Here is a 23,032-nt window from a genome sequence, read left to right as displayed (position 1 = left end):
GTAAGTCTCATTCAATTTGATGGGTGTTAACATAAGAACATCCAGGCCCATCAAATCCAGCAACCTGTTCTTACAGTGACCAACCCGATGCCTATAGGAAGCCTGCAAGCGGGACCTGAGTGCAAGAGCACTTTCTCCTCCTTCTGTTTACAGCAGCAACTGATATTCAAAAGCATACTGCCTCTGACCGTGGAGGCAGACCTCTTTGTCTTGCTCGTAAGTAAGCATGTTCCTGTTTGACTGTAGCCCAACATGTTTTTAAAGGGTACATCTCAGCCATGCAAAGTGTGAAGAGAGCAAACGTGTTTTCTAACACATGCCTGTGTACCAGAGAGATGTACTTGCCAGGGACCCCTCCTTGACTATAGCTCCCTGTCCAGCCTACACTTGTTGGCAAACCAGGTACTCGGAGCATGCAGTATGGAATTCCTCTCCTTGGCAGGAACTAGTTAATTCAGTTCCATCTTGCATGTAAAAGCTGAGGCACAAATCTGGAATGGGAGCAGTGTAAATGTGTGTGTGGAGGGGGCTGGGGGAATGGCATAAACAAGGAAAGAATGCTGTGATCATGAATGAAAACCAGATTCTGAAAAGTTGGCTGGGTGCAGCCTGTTTGCTAAATCATCTCCCGCACAAGTCCCAGTTACATGGAAGTCAGTCCAACCTCTCATTGACCTTGGCAGCTCGTATTGCTATTATCTTGTAAATACGACGTGTTCTTGTTTAGTTGTTGGAAGTTTTTTTTTAGTCTCACACATATTTTCTTTCTACACTTTCCACCTTTTCTTTATCAGGCCTATTAATTGTAATGCATAGCTATAAATTGTGAACCAGACAAGTGTATTAATTTGTAATGTTGCTAACAGCACCTTACTCAAATAAGTTCCACTGATGAGCTCACTGGGACATACTCCCAGGAATGTGTATTTAGGATTGCAGCCTAGTCTTAGTTCAGTAACTGCCCGGGGCTGAGGGTGAGCGGGGTGAGCCTGACTTCCAGACATTCATTCCCAGATGATGAATCACAGAATCATGGATTCAGAATTGTAGAGTTAGAAGGCACCATGAGGGTCATCTAGTCCAACCCCCTGCGATGCAGTAATCTTTTGCCCAATATGGGGCTCAAACTCACAACTTCGAGATTAAGAGTCTACCAACTGAGCTATGTGAAATAACATGTGAAGTAGCTAGTGGATTGTGCCCAGTCCCACCCTCCATGAATTGATGTGAAGTTCTCAATAGAGTCTACGTATGAGCATAGATTCTATTCAGACCTCCAGAGGTGAACACATGGAAGTTGGGAGCAGGGTCAGTGAGCAAGATCTCCTTCCTTCTCCCAATGTTCATTAACCATGGATCCTAAAAGTCTGCATAGAGCTAGCTACTGTCTAAATCATCTTGTGCTCCTTTCATCCATTGATTCACATGACTGATTAAATTTCCTTAGGGTCTATATTTACAACTTCTTATACTGATGGCATTGTAGAAATGCTAATGATTAAGTGAGGTATGTAAATGCCTTGAATGAAAGGTTGGATTTTATACCTTTTTAATGGTCATAGCTTCTCTCAAAGAACATGAGGAATTATAATTTGGCAAGGATACTGAGAATTCTTTAATAGAGATTCCTCTATTAAACTCTCCTTTGGAGGAAGAGTGAGGTATAAATTCAATAAATAAGAACAAGAATTATTCACAGAACTACAGTTTATTAATACTCTAGAATGAATACCCTAGAACAGTTTCTTATACTATGGTTCTAAAACTATGGCAGTTTGTGAATAGGAGATAAGGAGTGGATGAACAATAAAACAATAAATAATCTTAAAAGAGAAGTGACAGTCACTACATCTTAAGTAGTGGGATTAATTATTACTCAAAGCTTGATTAAAAATGACCAGATATTAACCTGGCACTGAAATTAAAACAAGATTTGCATCTGGCAGATCTGAGAGTGGAGGGCATTGCCCAAGTGGTACAGCATTACAGAGACTTCTGGGGTGGCGCCATCGGCAATGGCGGACTCCCTCTGAACTAGAGGGACTGGCTCCGCGCGAAACGGGTCTTTTCCGCTGCGGCGAAGTGGGGACCCTTTTAGAAATCACAGGTGAATGCAGTTCAGAAACTTACTGGAAGCCTGTGCGGTTTCTTAAGAACCAGTGTCCTATGGCTGCAGTTCAGTGCTCCACTTAAGAGTTTAGCAGCTGCAGTTTTGAAGTTATCTTCAAGGACATCTTCAGATATGGCATGTTACAGAGCATGAATTAACATGGCCAGGTTATCTGTATCCAGGGATGAACATGGCTCATGAGGCAACTGAAGTTGGCCAAAGACACTGTCAGCCACTAAAAACAACAGGGTCTCCAGTGACAAGTTTGGACCCAAAGTTATGAATCAACTCCTTCAATGGGAGGGCAACCCCCTTCTAGAGGAGGCAGTTTCCCCAATTCCTGGACTCATGAACCACCAATCCACAGTGCCTTGGTTGGGTAGGGATTCACTCTCAGTTTGTTCTCAAGCATCCAACCCATTACAGAAGTAGAAATAATGGTGGAATAACTGTATTACTGTGCCTCCAACTATCATTCCACAGAGTCACTGCTGTAGTATACCATGGTCGATGGTACTGAATGCTGCTGAGAGGCCACCACCCTCTCTGTCACAAGGGGACATTAGCCACTGGTTGGAAACTTCTACAATTTGTTTCAGGAAAGGGTCATCCACACCCTCCCCTTGGTTCAACATTATATCATAGACCCCTATCACAACATTATTTTAATTTCTTCATTTCTTTTTATCCATTTCCTATTTGCAGTGCTACCATGATCACTGTTTTTATGTGCAGGGGTGCACTTTGTTGATGTTCCCTTTCTGTTTCAGAGCCTTCAGTTGCTTCATTCCAGTTTTGGGAGTTACCCCACCAAGGCTCAGTTTTATCTCTCAAGCTGTATTCACCTTCCTGTACTAGGAGTTCAAGTTCATTTTGTTTATTTCCCATCCTCTGCACACTGAAACCCATGGATATTTTACTTCAATGTCTCTCCTGTGGAGTTTGCCTGGCACCAGCCACAGCTTCCCCAGACTCTCCTGTACCTCCCAAGTCTCTATCTTTAGTGTTTATCTTTGAATTTACCTTTGGGCTATTGTCTCCATTCCCCACGGATTTAGTTTAAAGCCCTCTTGATCAAGTTTGTCCTGCTTCTGCCAAACACATTTTTCTCCAGTCCTCATGAGGTGCAGCCCATTTCCTGCCTGTAGTACTTTGTTAAGGAAGTTTGTACTGTGTTCTCAGAAACCAACCCTCTCCTCTCGACACTATCTGCACAGATGAAATACTAGTCTCTTTCTTTTTAGTCCTCTGTCTTTTACAGGAATACTTGGCAAGAACACCACCTGAGCCCCAAGGTACTTCACCTTCCTCCCCAGAGCTTCAGAGTCAGATGTGATATGTCCATAGTTGTGTCTTGTGGCGCCATTTGTCTCCTTGTGGATTAGTAAGAAGGGATAATAATCAGCGAGCCTGAAAAGTCTTAGTGACCTGTCCTTCATATCCTGGATCTGTGTGCCAGGCAGACAGCCTGCTTCATGAACAAAAAGGTCCGGTTGGCACACAGCTGCCTCTGTACCTCTCAGTAGGAAGTCCCCAAGCACCACCACCCTTGTCCTCCTCCTTCCTGCACTCAGTGGCTGAATCATCTCTGTCCTTGAAGGGTTTGAGAGTCTTCCTTTCCTGTCTGGTATATCCTGAGAATCACTCTCATTGGACAGATAATAAAAGTGATTTCTTAGTTCCAGTGCTTCAAAATTCTACTTTTTTTTCTGTCAGTAGCTGTCTTCCATGCAGTTTCCTCCTTGTTACAGCTCCCATCTTCTTCCTTGGCAGTTTCTTCCTGGTTATGGCAAGGGAAGCTCTGCAGTGCCACAACAGAACCAGCCAGACAATGTGGCCCCAGCAAGCACTCCAATGGTGGCAGCTTTAACCTTCAAAGTCCTGAAGATTTGAGCCTAGAGTAGCCAAAGCAAGGGCCTTCTCTAATACATTCAGTTCACCAAAAGCTTCTCAAATAATCACATCCCCTTCCCACTTGTGCTACTTGGGATGCATATGCATTGACACACCGTTAACCATTCCTTTGTTCTTCAGATACCAAAGCTCAAACTTGAATTCATGTCTCTTCAACAAACTCCCATAGCTGGAAAAGCTACTTGCTGGTTGCAAGGCTGGCCTGGCCTCTTCCTATCAAGTGGTGATAGGGATAAGAACACAAGTAGAGTCCTGCTGGATTGGATTAATGTTTCAACTATTCCAGTATGCTGTTTCTCACATGGGCCAACCAGATGCCTCTCAGAAACCAAGAAGCAGAACTGGAGGCAACAGCTCTCTCTAGCAACTGCTATTTAATGGCATACTGCCTCTAAATTTTAATTTTAATCTGAATTTTCCTCATATATATTTGCTAATCTAAAGATTGCTTTGTTTCTTCATATTTCTGCCTTTTGTCTAATGAGGAGCGTGTGTGTGTTTTGCTTAAGGCATAAGATGGATCTGAGTAACAGCCAGGCTATATGTTTTTAAAAATTGGGATCAGCTATTGTTAGTTATGTAACCTGATACCTGCAGGAAAACATGTCGGAATTCCTAGGGATGGGTGTGAATATGTCAGTTTTAGTTTCTCTCATTTCTCATCTTTCCAATCTTAAATTCAGTTCTCCACATTTCCAGTTTGCAATTAAAAAAAAAACTTCTGTGAAAATTCATCAACATTTGAGTACAAATTTCTCCTAATACGCAAGTTTGCCAAGTATACATATTTTTGCAAAGCGTTTTGCAATGCATTGTTGCCATGAATGTATGCTTTTTGTGCACGCTTTACCTTCAGGTATGCATTTTTGTACACATCGCTTGTCTGGAGAACTGAACTGCTAAATTTGGAGAAATGCAAATTTTGAAAGATGGCTGTGTTTGGCTTGCATATTGTTTTGGAAATTGCAAATTGGGTGGGTCACCTTTAAATGTGAACTGAATTGAATTTCTTTCTCCACCTGCAGCACCTAGAAAAGTCTAATTCAACCTCCAGTCTCCATCTTGGAAACGGGTCTAAATGCAGACCTCATTGCTAGGACATCCAACCTAATTTTTGTACTCCCTCCCGCCATTACTATTTTCCCTGTCACCCCACCCCACTTTTGGCTCTTAGTAGCACCTGGCCTAACGAAGCATTTTGGAGCATTTGAAAGGTTGCTTATGGTTTAGTGACATTTCAGTTGGTCCTGATAAAGGTATTGGCCAGTTGTGAGTGTTGACTCTTCCTCACCACCACCCCTGCTTAAGGATCAACATAGCAGCCTTGGCTTTTTAAGTGTCCATTGTTACTTATAGACTGTGAATTTGTTGAATCCCTGTTTAAAGCTACTGGCCATCCCATCCCCACATCCTGTGGTGGTGAATTTCATAAACTAATTAGGTGTTGTGTGAAGAAGTAACTTCTTTTTGTCTGTCCTGAATCATCAGCCAATCATTTTCATTGGATGAGAAATATACATAACTAGCACTAGCATAATGTTGGCCATCTGCAGTTTTATTATATAGGAGAAGTTCTCCCATCTGGAAACTGTCTCAGATTGCAAGGAAAGTCATAAGGACTTGATTGAAGGCAATACTGCTTGTCTCTACCTGGGAGTAAGTGTTAACAGGGCTGGCCATCTTCCTTTTGCTAGGTGATTAGTGATAAATTTTAATCGGTCATTCTTTCTCCAACTTGCCCATTAGCTCTGTAAAATCTCATACGTTTTCATTTTTTAATTATTTTTCATTTTTTATCATTTGTGAAGTATCTAGTAACCTTATGCCCACAAGAAGTTATTACACAAAAGGAATAAATAAAGCTTGGTTTATTATATGAAATGAAAGTGACAGAATATATATAAAGGCTGCTTCAGACAGCAAAAATTAAGCAGGTAGCAAATCCTACAATGCATACACACCTTGATTTAAAGAGTGAAAAATCTAACTATCCCCATAAGCCTACAGGAACGTAAGTGTGGCAATTTTGCCATAGAAACCACAGTGAAAGCAAGTTAAGAAATGGAGAAAGGGAAAGAAAGGTATACCTGTCCTTCAGGCAGAATGGTTTTTGGATTCCTGGAGGGCACTGAGTAGAATTTTCATTGGAGCTTTGAGAGTTCTGAGTAAATTTTTTGTTGGAGCTAGGACAGCTGACTAAACATTGAGAATCTAAAGCTCAGCTAATGAATCCAATGTCATCTAATGGAGAAGGGAGGGGGCTTTGAGATGAGCAATTCCTATAATTCCAATGGTTTTATTGTTCCGTTGGATTTATTTCAGAGTTTCCTGCCTATTTCCCACTTTGCTTATTTGCTTAATAAAAGTTGAAGGAATACAATCCTAGTGGGCAATGACCAAAACTGGCCATCCTTGTCTGCCTCCTTTCTCAAAGTTTTCCCTCATTATCTTGATGGCATCCGTTCAGATGTAAAGTAGATTTTAACGGTAGCTAGACGCGGGTGGCGCTGTGGGTTAAACCACAGAGCCTAGGGCTTGCCGAACAGAAGGTCAGCGGTTCAAATCCCTGTGACGGGGTGAGCTCCCGTTGCTCGGTCCCTGCTCCTGCCAACCTAGCAGTTCGAAAGCATGTCAAAGTGCAAATAGATAAATTGGTACTGCTCCAGCGGAAAGGTAAACAGCATTTGCGTGCGCTGCTCTGATTCGCCAGAAGCGGCTTGGTCATGCTGGCCACATGACTTGGAAGCTGTACGCCAGCTCCCTCTGCCAATAAAGCGAGATGAGTGCCGCAACCCCAGAGTCGGTCACAACTGGACCTAATGGTCAGGGGTCCCTTTACCTAGGCTTACATATTCTGGTCGCTACACAATGTGTGAGGAGCTTCAGGATGTGAGCTGGCCATTAGCCTAGTGTAACTATATACTGTATCAGAATTTGGCTCTCTGCAACAGATATCAAATTGCAAATGTTTAGAAAACAAATGACTATTGTTACAGTTTCTGTATGAAGAAACATATGCAAAGGGTTCTATGCTACCATTGTTTATGGTGTCTGTAAGCATACCATATGATACCCATTAAGCTGCAAACAGTATGGCAGATCACGCCCCCACTTAGGCTCTAACCATTCAGTTATTCAATCAGGAAACAGCTTTGTGTCAAGCAGAAAACAGACTTCCTGAATTTGCACAGCCCTGTAGCCAGGGTGGAATCACTTAGTGTACTACCCAACCTAGGGCGGTCCTTTACCCCACCTAGGATTTTTATTTTAATTGGATCTTTAATAGTGGCATAACAAGCACTGTCTGCATTGAAAGAATGACAGCTTGTTTTAAGAAAAAAAGAGCAATTCTATGTTTGTTTGTTTGTTTGTGTGGCTCCCTCCAAGAGTGTAGTTGTTGGAGTCCAAAAGTCTGCTCACACAACATTTCCCCTGACTCAGAGTGGCTTTTTCATGATCTCAGTTACCCTAAGTGAACCTGGAGGTGTGGGGAGGGGGAAAACCAGCCTGTGTAGTAGAAACATAACCCCTAAGAGATTGAGTTAAATATTAGGATTATCTATTATAGGCTAAGGCGACACCTTATGCCTTTGATTTTCCCTTGCTCTGCTTTTCAATTGCGCCTCCAGATGTCCTCTTTACTGTGTATTCGTGACGATTTGTATTCATGCTGGTATTGGGGCAGATATACAGATGATCCCGCTTTCAATACTGCTGTGCCAGGTGAAAAGGGGGAGATGGGGGAAATAGATTTCAGTGGGACATAAATTGCACCTTACATTCCTAATAACGCTGCTCTGTATGCCATTATCTTCTGAAGCCGCTGGAGGGATTTTCTGTGGCTTGTAAAGTGAGGAGAATTTGGTCCAAGAATTCAAATACCCGAATAGTATCTACAAGTTCTTAGGAGCCAATGTTTGGCACTAAAACATAATGTAACTGAAACCAGAATATCGGAGGATTTTTAAAGCGAGGGGTGGTGAGAGTTTTATTAGTTTTCCATGAAACAGAGATTGTTCAGATGGAAAAGATATCTGGAAAACATGCCAGTGTCCGAATACAACAATACCCCTGTGGTGTTTTACTGAGTACAGAGAGAGTTTACAAGTTGCTTATTCCAATGTCCTAAGTAAATGGACTATTATTGATCAAAACAAATGCCAAATTCTCAGAAAACAATGAGCTTCCAGGAGTTAGGTTTACAACAGATGGATGCCTGGTCTGCACGGGGGTCCTAAGGGCTCCATGACAGAATCAGGCTCCTGCAACACAAGCAACAGGTTTCAGTGCCCTCTATCTCCTTCACTTTACTGATGTCCTCGTGATTCTGTGAATCCAGGTGGACAGATGATCAGATGAACACACATTTTACCACACATCTTCACCTGATATGTGGTAAAACCCGAGCAACCCTGTCCAATCAGGGGAAAGAAGGGAAATTAATGAAGCAGGGAGATGGCAGAACAGAAAAGTGAAAGGACCAGCTGGGATCTGATTGGTGCAACCCTTAGGTGGGAAGAAATGGTCTAATGCCCAAACTAAGTATGATGTTGCCATCTAGTTTGCCCTTATGTAGCTGATGTCTTTTTAAAAATAAGTAGCTGGGGGGAATTGGAATCATGGAATGGAGGGACATAGCTTTAATCCTTTGCTCTTGCCAAGATCCCAGCTGGAATTTGTCCCCCGTCCCAATACTTGCAAATATCAATGGGAATAGTAGATTATGGGAGGCATGCTTAAAAGGCAGCAAACATTCCATTATTTGGCTTAGCACTGTACTTTTACAACCATTTAATTTCTTGTGCTATCCAGCAAAATAGCTTAGGCCATTTCTGACCAAGAGATGGATGACATAACAGAGTGCCAGACAAGTACTGAAGGCCATTCCAATCCTTGCAGAAGAAATGAATGAATGAAACAACAGCTGGCACTGGTGGTTACTGTTGTGCCTTGTGGCATTTTTCAGCAGCAGCAGAGTGGTTCATGCCAGTACTTTGCAGCAGTTTTGCAACATTTTTATTGTTAATACAGCCGCTGCCTTGAGGCAGCATAGCCATCACTACAGTGTCATTCTTAGGGCTTGACAGTGGGCTAAGTTTGAAGCATAAGCTTAAATGTGATAAATATTTGTTGTCTTGTATCCCAACTATTGCAGGTTACTCCCCTGGATTTTACAGACCAGTTCTAACAAGTTAATATATCTTAGCTGACGTGGCTCAGTTTCTGTTATTCCTAAGAATGCAGACACGCCATACATTTAAAGCACTTTCTCCACGCCAAAGAATCGTGGGAATTGTGGGTAACATCTCACAGAGCTACACTTCCCAGAATCCTAAACGACAACAGTTCCCAGGATTCTTTGGGAGGGGAAAATGTACTTTAAATATATGATGTGTACACAGCCCAAAACACAATAATTACTATTGAAAGGCTCTAGATCAGAACCGGCCAGGTGTGATAATCTCCCCTTTTGCAGCTGTGCTCACACTTCCATCATTTGTTTGACTACTCAGGGTTTCATTTATATTGTGAATTGCTTTGAGCATAGGTCTGTGAAAGTGGTATAATTTGTGGCATATAAATTCAGGAGTTCTCCATGTATTATCACACAGCCAGAACTTTAAACATAATGAAAAGTTTAATACTATGAGTTTATCTGATGATGTCTCTCTGAGCAGCAACTGTGATTTGTTTTTGATGCAGGAAAGACCCTTGGGCGAGGTGCTTATGGGAAAGTAGTACAAGCAGCCGCTTTTGGAATTAAAAAATCACCCACGTACAAAGTAGTTGCTGTAAAAATGCTGAAAGGTACGTATGGTATAGAACAATTCCGCTTTCACTTTGTAGTATCCAGACTGTGTGGGCACCCATTTTCAGCTGTCCTGCATCTGCAGTAAAGCTGAAATCCTGTTGCCATTTGAGCCAGGGACCATAGCCCAATGGCAGAGAGCCATCTTTGCAGGCAGAAGCTCACATGTTCAGTTCCTAGATCCTCCAGCCAGAGTGGAGCAAGGCTGCTGCCTGAAAGCCAAGTTGGTCTTGACTGGCCTTCCTCAAACTGGTGCCCTCCACGTTTTGGAATACAGCCCCCATCAGCTCCAGCTAGCACAATCAGCGGTCAGGGGAAACTGGGGTTGTCGCCCAGAACATCTGCAGGATACCAGCTTGCGGAAGGTTCATGTAGGCAGCCCACAGCCCAAACGGTGCAGTTACAGGCTTCTGGACTTATAGTGCTGTTCCTGCCTGGGGTTCAGGTTTGCTGAAAGCATCCTCACAACCAACAGAATGCATCTGGTGATCAACAACAAGTAGTGACAGGAGCCGGGGCAAGAAGTCTCCAGGTAAGAAGTGCCCTAAGTAATAAGTAAACCATTTTGCTTGGCCTTGCAGAAGGAGCCACCGCCAGCGAGTATAAAGCTCTGATGACTGAGCTGAAGATCTTGACACATATTGGTCATCATCTGAATGTTGTGAATCTGCTGGGCGCTTGCACAAAAAATGGAGGTATGGACAACTATGACAAAAACATGGTGTTCTGGTTTGCTATTTTATTTATTTTTATTTAAAATATAGCTTTACCTTTTTTTGTATTTATCACAGGCTGGAAAGATGGTTCTTAATGCTAAGTTCTGCTGGTCTTTGTCCTTGTTTTAACTTCAAGAGTTAAACCATGACTTGGTACAACTGTGTGAAAATACACTTTTGAGATGCAGGCCTGAATTAAATCACATACAGATCAAACTTTCCTAGAAATCAGTGTGAAACAAAGATGAGAGTAGGGACTTCAAGGGAAATATTATGGATTTCTTTCAAATGCATTCTGATTTAAGTAATTATGCTGTATTGCTGAAACAGGCACTTGAACAATGACACAAAAGGCACAGAGGTTATAAATTGTCATTTCCTCCCACCAAAACTTTTATCATCTTGTTCACAGGGCCGCTAATGGTTATAGTTGAATATTGCAAATACGGAAATTTATCAAGCTACCTTAAGAGCAAAAGGAATTTCTTTTCTTCCAACAAGGTAATGTCCCAAATGCCGTATTTTATTCTTCAGTTCACCGTCCACTGAAATAATCACATTAATTTTATTTTGCTGCACAGTACAAATAGAAACAGGTGTGCAAATGCCCTTTGACCAGTGCAAATATGAGTTGCTTTAATGTACAGATATAGAAAAATAACCAGGTTGTTGCAGCAATGCAGTAACTCAAAATTTTTACAAGGTTGTACCTTCCCCAGTGCAAGACTTCATTGCAGGGTTCAGCAGCGATGTATTTTGGATATGTAAGGAAGGATATGTAATCTCTGGGTCAGCCTAAGTGCAATTCTATGCAACATGACCCTGGGACTTCCCATTCTTGCACAGGCGCAGTGTTGAAGCCATAGGACAAGACCATTAACTCAAAAATGTGGAGCAGGAATACAACTCCAGATGCACACCAGCCCTTTGCCCCTGGGCCAGATCTGGCCGCCAAAGCAATTCTATCCATCTGCTCCTGGCTCCACTAAATTTAAATCAAAGTGGAAAATGTGAGATAGATAGATGATAGATAGATAGATAGATAGATAGATAGATAGATAGGACTCTCTTTTCCCCAAGCTCCACCTCCCACCCCCCTACTTCACACACCCCTTGAGTGTTTCTGCCTGGCTGGAATGTGTCCCTGAACTCTGATAGTGCCTTTGGTTTGCCTGGATGAGGGACAGCGAGGTGTGTGCGGAAAATAGCCTACTGCAAAGTTTCTAGCAGGAGAAACTGGCTACATGATGTGTGGTTCCACTCCCTTGCTTTAATCATTTTCTAAGGGACAGTGTTTTTCAGTGGTGGTGTCCCAGGACCTCACCAGCACATTTAAAAAGTAATTGAATGAAAAGACCTCAAAATCCATGGGGTACAATCTAGCTGAAGTTAAGCACTTTTATATTACAGTGGTACCTTGGGATGCGAACGGGATCTGTTCCAGAGCCCTGTTCACATCCAGAAGCAGACGTAACTAGGGACAGCATGTCTGCGCACACGCGCGTTGCTTTTCGCCACTTCTGCGCATGTGCATGATGTCATTTTGAGCGTCTGCGTGAGTGGCGAAACCCGGAAGTAACGCGCTCCGTTACTTCCGGGTTGCCACGGAGCGCAACTCCAATGCGCTCAACATGAAGCATATTCAACCCGAGGTATGACTGTACATTTCTTTAACAGGAGGGATAAAAGCACATGCTTAACTTTCCTGCTGAAATCAGTTGGGTTCAAAAGTGCTTAACGTTGGCTGGAATATCTTCTGTTCCATCTTGTGCCAATTTTCCCCCTCTCCCACCCCCCTCTTTTTGTCTAAAGGATACCTCCCTTCAAGGAGAGCTGGTGACAGAGGAGAAGGATGTGGAGCCCATTGGTGGTAAGAAGAAAAGGCTGGAGAGTGTCCCAAGTCGAGAGAGCTTAGCAAGCTCTGGATTTCAGGAAGATAAAAGTTTAAGTGATGTGGAAGAGGAAGAGGAGGGTATGTATTAATTCCTTCCTCTTTCTATGCAGCCTGTGGATATTTTTACCGCATGATCTGCATCTTTGACATTTTCTTTCCCCGTTTATCACCCTCATAAACATCCTTGGGAGATACTCGCATCCAAGAAAAGATGGTTTAAAATAAGCTTATTTACAACGTTACTCAATCGGACAGGAAGATGTGTGACTGTTTCTATGGTCTCTTCCTTAACCTTGGGGAAGTGCTCAGCACCTCCCAATAACTGTTTTTTGTTCTCACTAGTAAACTACGTTTCAGGCACTCCATTGTACTGTGGGCAGCACAAAGTCATGTTAACCTCGTATGCACTGAATTGATTTCAGATTCTGATGAATTTTACAAGTGGCCCCTCACCATGGAAGATCTAATTTCTTACAGTTTTCAGGTGGCCAGAGGCATGGAGTTCTTATCATCTCAAAAGGTTAGTTTACCCCCTGTACATTTCCCCTCCGGAAGATTAATAATAATGGGGTAATGTTTTGCATGCATTATGCTTCCAACAGCCTACTGTATAATAGGCTGGGAATGTTATCCCCATATTGACCTCTAGTCTTTTTTCCTGGCAGAGGAGCTGTGCCCTTAATAGCTGCATGACAGACAGAAATTCAACAAGTGCAGCTTTTCTGTCATCTTTGTAAAATGCATCTTTTAAATTGTTGCCTGTTTGCTAAGACAGAGTCCTTATTGGGGGGGTGTGGAGAGCCAGTGACCCTAAAGGAATATATACATTAGAAGCATATGTCCACCACTTATATTTTTTAAAAAAAATTGTTTTACACAATTTTACACAATTGTTAGCCACCTAGCATATGGCATACCCTAGCCACCTGGCCTAAATGAATACATGGATTCCAAACCCCTTTCACAGCACTACCAAAGGTAGTTCTTATACCAGTTTAAGTTTGTGATGTAACAACGCCTCTAAGAATCATGTTTCTGTTTTGTTAAATACAAAATGTTACTCCCTGAAACTTTATTGAGAAAGAGGGGTTTTCCCTGCACCCTGGGAAACTCGCTGCACAAAGGAAGCATAGGGCAAGGCTGCTGAAGTAACCAGCGGCTCCTCATCTTCCTTGCAACTAACTGCATCAGGGAAATTGCATCATGGGCAAGACAAACTGGTTTCTGTGATTCAATGGCAATTTTGTTCCCCGGAACTCCTAAAGGAAGGAAGGACAGTTTTCTGTTTGAGGCTCTCTCTATAAATAAATGCATGTTTATTCATGTCTTCATAGCATACACAGCAGACTAGAAACAAAAGGCTTGTTCTTCCATTGCAGTTATTCCTCTGCCTGGGGTTAGATCCAGGTGATCAGGAACCACATAAATAGCCACTAATAAACACGCAGGAATATGGTCATCTGCAGCCTCTGACAACATGCTTAAGTATGCCTTGTCACCACTAGCGAGGCCACTTACCACATCACCAAATAAAGAGAGGGAGAGAAAAGAGGATATGCCTTCGTGAGAAATGCGCAAATGCCAGTTTATCAGATGGAAACTGTTGTTGACATCCGCCTGCCTCGGGAGACAATGGAGGAGTGTGCCTTTGAGAGTGAAGTCAAACTATTGGAAGGTTGCAGTGCTTGCTGTGGTTGTAGAGGCCAATATGGGAGAGACATGTTTTGTTGCAGCTGGGGCAGATGAAGGCGTCCAGTTGCAAAAAAATACTATAATTTAAATAGAAGTGTAGTTCCTCTTGCCAGACAGGTGTGCACGCCCCTTCTTAGTTTGCTGTCCAGGCACTGGCTGCTTACAGTTCTTCATCTTTAAATGGGATGTGAACTGGGTAGTCCTTCATCTAGACAACTGTTTTCTGTAAAGGAGGGCACACGGCCACTCCTTTGGATTTCCATCGATGTCACTGCTAGGAGTAATGGTGTAGTCAGAGGCTACAGATGACCACCTTTCCACATGGTTAGGGTCACTGCGTGGGACATTTTTCAGTGACTGTTGCATGTCATCATCAGCATTTTATTTGTATGCCGCCTTTCCATAGTAAAAACTGTGCTCAAGGCAGCTTACAACAAAAATATTTGCATAATCACAAACATAATAAAAGTAGTCATAACTAACTAAAACACATCAAAAAGTACACAACCAAACTGAACCATTTTGACATAAATCATAAAAAGTTCTAAAAAGATACAAACAATTCATATCATTAACAGCAACCCCACCACCACCACCAAAAACCCCTAAGCAATACCCCAACCCAGCAGTCATAGTACTTCATCTCTAGAAACATGATTTAATGTTCACAGCATCTTCAAATCTCAGCTCTCCTTTTGAAAATAAATGTGTTTCTACAAATACAAATTTCTGCTTGGGAAAAATTAAAGATTTGGTCCAGATTTCTTTTCAGTTCAGTTTGGCTCTCTGAAAACAGGCCTGGTTAAGGTTACAAATTCTCATATGGTAGGAAAAATAGCTGCTTATCGAAATCTATACAAAGTCCTAATTGATTGTGGATTTTATTATGTATTCCCAAATGCATTACCTGCAAAGCCTAAAGCAGTCTGACTTATCCCTTAGTAGAACTCAACAGATCAAAGGTACACATGCTTAGATTCTGAAGTGTTTCTTTGGAAAGCACCTTTGCATTTCAGTATGGTAGTTCTATGTTAACTTTAGGCAACTTCCAGAAGAAATTGTAAACTGAGCTATTAAAAACATGAACATGTATATTAATGCTTTTTAAAAGGACATGGAAAAGATTCAGCTTTGTGTTTTGGAATCCTATCGGGATCAGCAATGAGATTGTTTAATGTTTTCTTGTAGTGCATCCATCGTGACTTAGCAGCCAGAAATGTCCTTTTGTCTGAAAACAATGTTGTGAAGATCTGTGATTTTGGCCTTGCAAGAGATATTTATAAGAATCCTGATTATGTGAGAAAAGGCGATGTAAGTCAGCATGCTTCTTATGTGCCCTATTGTTTATCATTTTGAACAGCTCACGGAGAAGATTTCTAAATGTTTACATTCTCTCCACTCTAAAAGGCCCCTGAAAGTGATTGTACATTTTTTATGTGAAGATGAGCGGTCCAGATGAGTTGTATGCACTGTGACAGTTTGCATCCTCCACAACAATGCTCGGAAATGTCCGCCAGCTCCGTTTTTTGAATAGTTTACATGTTGATATTTGTTTCTTGGCTAACCTTGCTAGGCCAGCCAGTAAAAAGGCTTAAATTTTATTTGCAAAAGAAGTTTGCGTTTCTTCACTGGGGGTGCAGTGGGGCTTAATTTGAGCTATGGCTCATCATAATTTACCCCCAGAATCTTTTGGTTTAGCTCAAGAATTTGTTGGCACTGTTAGGACTCAGCCCTGGAATGTGTGAAATAACTTTTCTTCCCAAATAGCATGGAAAACATCCTTATTAGAAAAACTAACCAATCAACTGAAACTGACACGGGGACAAATAGAAGAAGATGCCTTCGCCCCGGTTTGGTTCCCCTTAATCACATACACAGCCCAACAAGACAACAAGAATCCCCCAACAGCATACGAATCAATTTGGCTAACCTGATTCAAAAATACACACTCATACCCTGCTCACACACAAAAACAATTCTCACTGCAGCCAACCAAAGACAACCAACCACACCCTAAGCCACCCTCCTACCTCTCTCACCCCCAAAGAAATACAACAAGTGAATAGTAAGAGAACCCATACAAGTAACGCTGGCACAACCCCTCACACACTAAGTAGAAAAACAGAGGCATAACCATCCCACTTTTATATGCCTGTTGTCTTTGTCCATGGAGTTTTCTTGGCAAGGATACTGGAGTGGCTTGCCGGTTCCTCCTCCAGGTGGATCACGTTTGGTCAAAACTCTCCACTATGACCTGTTCATCTTGTGTGCCCTGCTCGGCGTAGTTCATAGCTTCTCTGAGTTCTTCAAGCCCCTTCGCCACGGCAAGGCAGTGATCCATGAAGGGGATGGATGTATGGAAGTGAGAGCTGGACCATAAAGAAGGCTGATCGCCGAAGAATTGATGCTTTTGAATTATGGTGCTGGAGAAGACTCTTGAGAGTCCCATGGACTGCAAGAAGATCAAACGCATCCATTCTTAATGAAATCAGCCCTGAGTGCTCACTGGAAGGACAGATCGTGAAGCTGAGGCTCCAGTACTTTGGCCACCTCATGAGAAGAGAAGACTCCCTGGAGAAGACACTGATGCTGGGAAAGATGGAGGGCACAAGGAGAAGGGGGCGACAGAGGATGAGATGGTTGGATAGTGTTCTCGAAGCCACAAACATGAGTCTGACCAAACTGCGGGAGGTAGTGGAGGACAGAGGTGCCTGGCGTGCTCTGGTCCATGGGGTCACGAAGAGTCGGACACGACTAAACGACTAAACAACAACCATCCCACCCCACTCCTCTCTTCCCTCCTCTTCTTTTTCCTAATTGTTTAACCAGGCATGGCCAAATTTGGCCCTCCAGCTGTTTTGGGACTACAACTCCCATCATCCCTAGCTAACAGGACCAGTGGTCAGAGATGATGGGAACTGTAGTCCCAAAACAGCTGGAGGGCCACGTTTGGCCATGCCTGGTTTAAACCAATTCATAAACCAAGAATTTATACATTGGTCACTAATAATGAAACATATGTTGTAGATATTTTTCAACATTTATTATGCTATTTTTGTGGTATATAAATGACACAAGAAAACTTGGTATATTTATTTGCATAACATTATTCTTGTTTATAAAACCCAATTAAAAAAAAAACTTTCTTCCCCTTTGAAAAAAGATCTTAATGTTCTTGAAGAATATATGAGCAGCATTAAGGAACTTTAGGCACATGCAAAGCACATTTCTTTAATACCGGGGAAATCACAGCATACCTACTTATCTGCATCCAGGGCTGTCTGTATTTAGCTTTTGTAGAAGTGCAGGGAAAAAGAACATAATTGGTACTAGGTACCCAACCAAGCTTCCTGAGACTCTCAGCTTTTGAAAACCAAGTTTCTAGTCTTATATTTGTGATGGCTGGCTTGAAACTGGCAGATCTCTAAAGTCAGAGTGGAGTACTGTATGTGCAAGACAAACTGCATCTCTGGATTTAATCTCATTTTTCTAGCACAACACCACTCTGGCCCTTCTGTGAGCAGAAGGCAACTTCCACGTGCAGCCTAAAACAATAATTCTAGCTCTGTAAAACACTTACATTGCTATCTACAGCTAATTTCATTTTGCTTGAAAAGTAAGGCCCTTTTATTTTGTTGCAGGCACGTCTCCCCCTCAAATGGATGGCACCAGAATCTATATTTGATAAAATCTATAGTACCAAAAGTGATGTTTGGTCATACGGAGTACTGTTGTGGGAAATATTTTCTCTAGGTAAGTTGTTCTTTTAAAAAAAGTGAATTGATTCTATCCTAAGATCTCTGAAAACAAAATCAATTGGATACAGTACCCAATTCATCGTTAATAGTGCAATCCTGTACATGCTACCCTGAAGTAATCTTCAACAAGTTCAATGTGACTTACTCCTACCTAAGTGTGTTAAGGATTGCAGCTTAAATATTATATATCAGAAATGGGCTTGCTATGATCTGCTTACATTTTAGTAGAAGTTAAACCAATGTGTTTTGAATATACAGTGGTACCTCAGGTTAAGTACTTAATTGGTTCCAGAAGTCTGTTCTTAACCTGAAGCGCACTTTCCCACTGAAAGTAATGGAAAAGTGGATTGATCCGTTCCAGATGATGAAAAACACCCCCTAAAACAGCAATTTAATATGAATTTTACTGTCTAACAAGACCATTGATTCATAAAATGAAGGCAATAATCAATGTACTGTACTATAAAATAAATAAGACAGTATTGTAGATGAAAAAAATAACATTTATTTTTTTCTTACATGCACTGATGATAGTCATTGTTTGGATGGGGGGCTTTTATCCATTTCTGCAGTCACACAATCAACCAGTAGCTGAACTGGGCTCCACACAATCCCCAAAACAATGACAGAAGGTAGAGTCCCCCAGAAGTCCCCCAAACGAAGGTGCAAAACAGAGACAAAGGCACAGGGCAGACTCACATAAACAAATCCCAAAATCCTTTGCAGAATCCCAAAATCTTCCACTCCCCCCCTCCCACAGGGTAGGTGGGCTTACCTGGCAAGGTGCCACCCACCTTGCTACAGCTGGGGGTGGGGCAAGGGTTGGTAAAGGGCTTTTCGGCCCAGTGTTCCTTACCTAACTTTGGGGCTGGGATGCGACCTGCTGGGCATCATGAGGATGTCGGGCCTGGCTCTGGGCAGTTGTGAAGGCCTCAGAAAGCTCTCGCGGCTGGAGGCCGATCACGGAGCCTCCGTAGGCCCTGCGGATGTTGGGGCCTGGCTCCGGGCAGCGGCGAGGCCTCTGAGAACTCGGAACACTCACTTCCAGGTTAAAAACGTTCATAACCCGAAAAAAACATAACCCGAGGGCTCAGAACCAGAGGTACCACTGTAGAAAGCAAGAGCTCAAGACCTCAGAATATTTTCTTTACCTGAATGGCAGCAACTAGCAGGCAGTAAAGGGGCCCATCAAAATTGTCCTACCTTCTCTCCCAGTCCCTACTTTTCTATATTGTGCAATCTAAAATCACCTGCTACATGCTTAACCCCATTTTACAGAACCCAGAAAGGCAGAAACGCAGTGACTAGGAGACCTTGGAATGGCAATGATGCAGTAAGCCCCTGTTATCTGTGTGGCTTCTAAGAGGCAGCTTGTCTCCTCCCTTGCCACACTGCAGGCTGCTCTTTCAGCATGGAAGATTCTAAGGCTGGTTATGATGCAGTGCTGGGGTATTGACTGGGAAAGGGGAGGAAAAAACCACTTTGTTCAATGTGTGGGTGGGCAAGAGGAGGTCCTTGTGCTTTTCAGGATCTAGTGACTTCACTGTTGTTCACATCAGAACCGTGGTACTGTATTAGTCTGTTAATCAGTATTTATTATGCTACACAAAATATGGCAATTATTTATAAATAGCAAATAAACTATGAACCATGTGTCTCAACAATGACGGGAACACATGAAAGGAGAGGTTTTTAAATTGTTGTCAGATAATCTATCTATCTGGGTAATATTTCTTTAGATAGACCTTACCCATTCCTGCACTTTTCTCTGCGGGCCATAATAGCAATAAAGTCTGTGAGATCTTTCCCAGTCTGCATCTGTACTGGAATTGTTTTTTCAAAACATTCTAAGATGTTCTTATTGTTTTATCACTTGTTGTTTGCCACCCAGGGCTCCTTTGGGAGGAAGGGTGAGATACAAATTTAATAATAAACAAACAAGCAACTTTCAGCAGCACAACCACAATCAGCTCTTGGATCTCACAGTGCCAAGCCATTGCCATTCACAGCTGCTTCCTCCTCATACTAATCCATGGGGCTCACAGGCAAACAAAGACTGAAATTATCATCTTTGGGTGAGCATGCCATCTAGGATGGAAATGCTGAGCAAGACAATAATAATAATAATAATAATCTTTTTTTAAAATGCAGGATACAAAATCTGTCCTGCAAAGGAAGCAGCAATTTCATTCATCAAAGAAGAATGGTAGAAGAGACAGACACAACAGCAGAGGAAATTGGTCCATGCATGCAGTTCCTTAGACAAACAGTCTTCTGGTTGTTTAGTACTTGCTGCTGGGATTGCTCTTGCCTCATAATTAACTCTTACTACCCTGAGAAAGGATGAACAATTGAAAAGCTAAGCTAAAAGAAAAGAATATAGAAAATAGTATGCCCCTACATTACATCAGAACTCATTGCCCATCACCCAAACAGAAGAGTGGTGGGAAGGAAAATAGATCTCAGGCTTACTTTAGAGCAGGAAGGTGGCTGGCTTGTGGCCTCTTGATGTTGATGGGCTACCAGGTCCCATGCTGACTGGGGCTGATGGGAGTTGGAGTCCAAAACTTCTGGAAGGCCGCACAGGTTAGCAACTCAATTTAGAAAATGCTCAGTCTCTTAACAGGATGCAAATGTTGTAAAGGTTCACATGTCAGAAGTGTCTGTGGTTTCCTTTGTTATTCTCTCCATTCCAATTTCAGAGTTGTTGTTTTTTAATTCTTCTCTTTTAGGTGCATCTCCTTATCCAGGTGTTCAGATAGATGAAGACTTTTTCAACAAGTTAAAAGAAGGCATAAGAATGAAAGCCCCAGATTTTGCAACCCCAGAGATGTACGAGTGCTTTGGACAGTATCATTTTTGGCATGCATTACTTTGGGACAAACCAAACAGTGCGCACATGTAACAAAATGCCACCATTAGGATAAAAGTGCTTTGGGAATTTAGAACAGTAGGATTTGGGAAAGAGGTGCATAAACCTTCCCAGCCTGTTACTTCTATGCTTGATATCACTCTTTCCCCCGTTGCTTTTCGTGCCATAGGGTTTCAAATGTCTTCATTTGAGAGCCAGTGTGGTGTAGTGGTTAAGAGCGGTAGTCTCGTAATCTGGGGAACCGGGTTCACGTCTCCGCTGCTCCACATGCAGCTGCTGGGTGACCTTGGGCCAGTCACACTTCTTTGAAGTCTCTCAGCCCCACTCACCTCAGAGAGTGTTTGTTGTGGGGGAGGAAGGGAAAGGAGAATGTTAGCCGCTTTGAGACTCCTTAAAGGGAGTGAAAGGCGGGATATCAAATCCAAACTACTCCTCCTCCTCCTCCTCCTCTTCTTCTTCTTCTTCTTCTTCTTCTTCCCCTCACAAATACTCATTTGGGGTGGCTAATCTGTGGCCATCCAGATGTTGAATTCCACCTCCATCAACCCCAGCCAGCAAGGCCAATGGTCAGGGATGATGGGAGTTGTAGTCCAACAATATCTAGAGAGCCACCGCTTAGCCACCCCTGCTGTAGGCAGATAGTTAACCTAGTTTTAAGGGGGAGAAACTGTAACAGAGAAATTATAGGTGGTGAAAAGGTTAAGCACCACATTCTCTACTCTTAAGTCACCCCTTCCTGAATCATTTCCCCCCTCTTTTCTTAAAAACATAATTTGGCTTTGGCTTTAGTTAGGCCTTCAGCTAGCTTTTTCCTTAAAGGAACTTATCCTTAAGATCTGCTCTCTGGGTTTTGGGATTTAAGACAGGGGTGCCTAAGCTGTGGTCTTCCGTATGTTTTGGACTTCAGCTCCCCTAAGCTCCAGGCAGGATGGAGGGCCACACACACACACAATTTAGGATATATACTAGTTCCTATGCACGTCTCACAATCAGAATGATTTTGTGTAATTCCTATGGAGACACATTCACGGAGAACACAATATCAGAAAGGGACATCAAAACGATTTTGGGGTGGTGATCCTGTAAGTCGGGGCTGGGAAATTGGATTCAGCCAGAGGGCCAGGTCTGGAAGTGGCCAGCCCCACACAGACTACTTTGACAGGTGAGGCCACACATCCTCTCATTCACCTGATATCACATAACATCAGGTGATTGTGGCTTCAATCTGCAGTTGCATTCCCAATTCTTCCTTTGCAGCTGGATTGAATTCAAGCCATGGCTGCAAAGGATGGTTTGTTCCTTTGCATCATCAGCTTGAATTCAAGCAGTGGCTTTAAAGGAAGAATTGGGAGTGCACTCAGAATGTACTGCCCCTTCTTCTTTTGCAGGCAAAATTCTGTGCTTTTTTCATTTCTCTGTTCAGAGCAAAAGAAAAAAGTGACAAATTCGAGAAGTGCTACATTTTGCCTTCCCCTGCAGCAGCTGCCTCTTGAACTTTCCCATGCTTGATGTCATATATGACGTCAGGCTAAGAATGATGGGTGTGGTGCCCCAAAAACGACTTGCTGGGCTGATCTTGAAGCCCATGGACTAGAGGTTCCCAACCGCTGATGAAACCAGACTCCTGTATGCAGGATATTCCCAGAAAAATCCAAATGGATGTCAATGCAATATGATGACACCAAAAAAGCCTGTTAGGATCAGTGGTATTAGGAAGCCCAGTGAATACAGGCTCCAGATTAATTTAAATCCAGGTGCATTTGCAGGAGCCCTTGGAAGAACCACAACTCTAATAATCCTCCTTGCCTGCCATGCTGTTAGAGGATGGGGGGAAAGACCTACCATTTTTTCCTATTGTTGCTGCTCCCTACTGGTAGGACAGGGGAATATGTGTGTGTGTGGTAGGAAAAATGGGAGCAACCTTTGGGTATGGGGAAGGCAGCAGGGACAGGTGAGGCAAATGACAGAAACATACCTTTGTGAAGTTGGGTGGAGCTGGGATGTCTTCTCCTGCTGGGGTTTTCATCTATGTAGGAGAAGACATTTGGGGCTTGTAAAACTCACCTCTTCTTTTGCAAGGGATTTTTACAGGCCTCCCAAGTTAGGTTTCTAGTCTGAGCTTGAAGAACTTCCCCAGCATCTCAAATGCGTAGCACATGCATGACTACTACCTCCTAAAGTATGGGTTAAAATTCCTGTCTGAAGCCAACTGAACCTCCTTTGTTATACAAACAAATCCCTAAGCCCTGCATCTGAGAATCTACCAG

At 42.7% G+C, this 23,032-nt stretch overlaps 1 protein-coding gene across 3 annotated transcripts in view; it reads left to right on the top strand.

Annotated features, from left to right (window-relative positions):
• The window catches only part of FLT1 (fms related receptor tyrosine kinase 1), a 139,794-nt gene that overhangs the window by 109,615 nt on the left and 7,147 nt on the right, over positions 1-23,032 (top strand). For all 3 annotated transcript variants that reach the window (XM_053385957.1, XM_053385958.1, XM_053385956.1), the window contains 8 exons: positions 9,728-9,832; positions 10,415-10,528; positions 10,962-11,050; positions 12,362-12,521; positions 12,866-12,963; positions 15,324-15,446; positions 17,777-17,888; positions 20,626-20,725. In XM_053385957.1, coding sequence (XP_053241932.1) covers positions 9,728-9,832; positions 10,415-10,528; positions 10,962-11,050; positions 12,362-12,521; positions 12,866-12,963; positions 15,324-15,446; positions 17,777-17,888; positions 20,626-20,725 — 901 coding nt within the window. The remainder of the gene's footprint in view (positions 1-9,727; positions 9,833-10,414; positions 10,529-10,961; positions 11,051-12,361; positions 12,522-12,865; positions 12,964-15,323; positions 15,447-17,776; positions 17,889-20,625; positions 20,726-23,032) is intronic.

This window comes from Podarcis raffonei, chromosome 4, assembly GCF_027172205.1.
Source record: "Podarcis raffonei isolate rPodRaf1 chromosome 4, rPodRaf1.pri, whole genome shotgun sequence".
Lineage (NCBI taxonomy): Eukaryota > Metazoa > Chordata > Lepidosauria > Squamata > Lacertidae > Podarcis > Podarcis raffonei.
The sequence above is the reverse complement of the archived record's forward strand: the minus strand, read 5'-3'. Positions and strand labels throughout refer to the sequence as shown.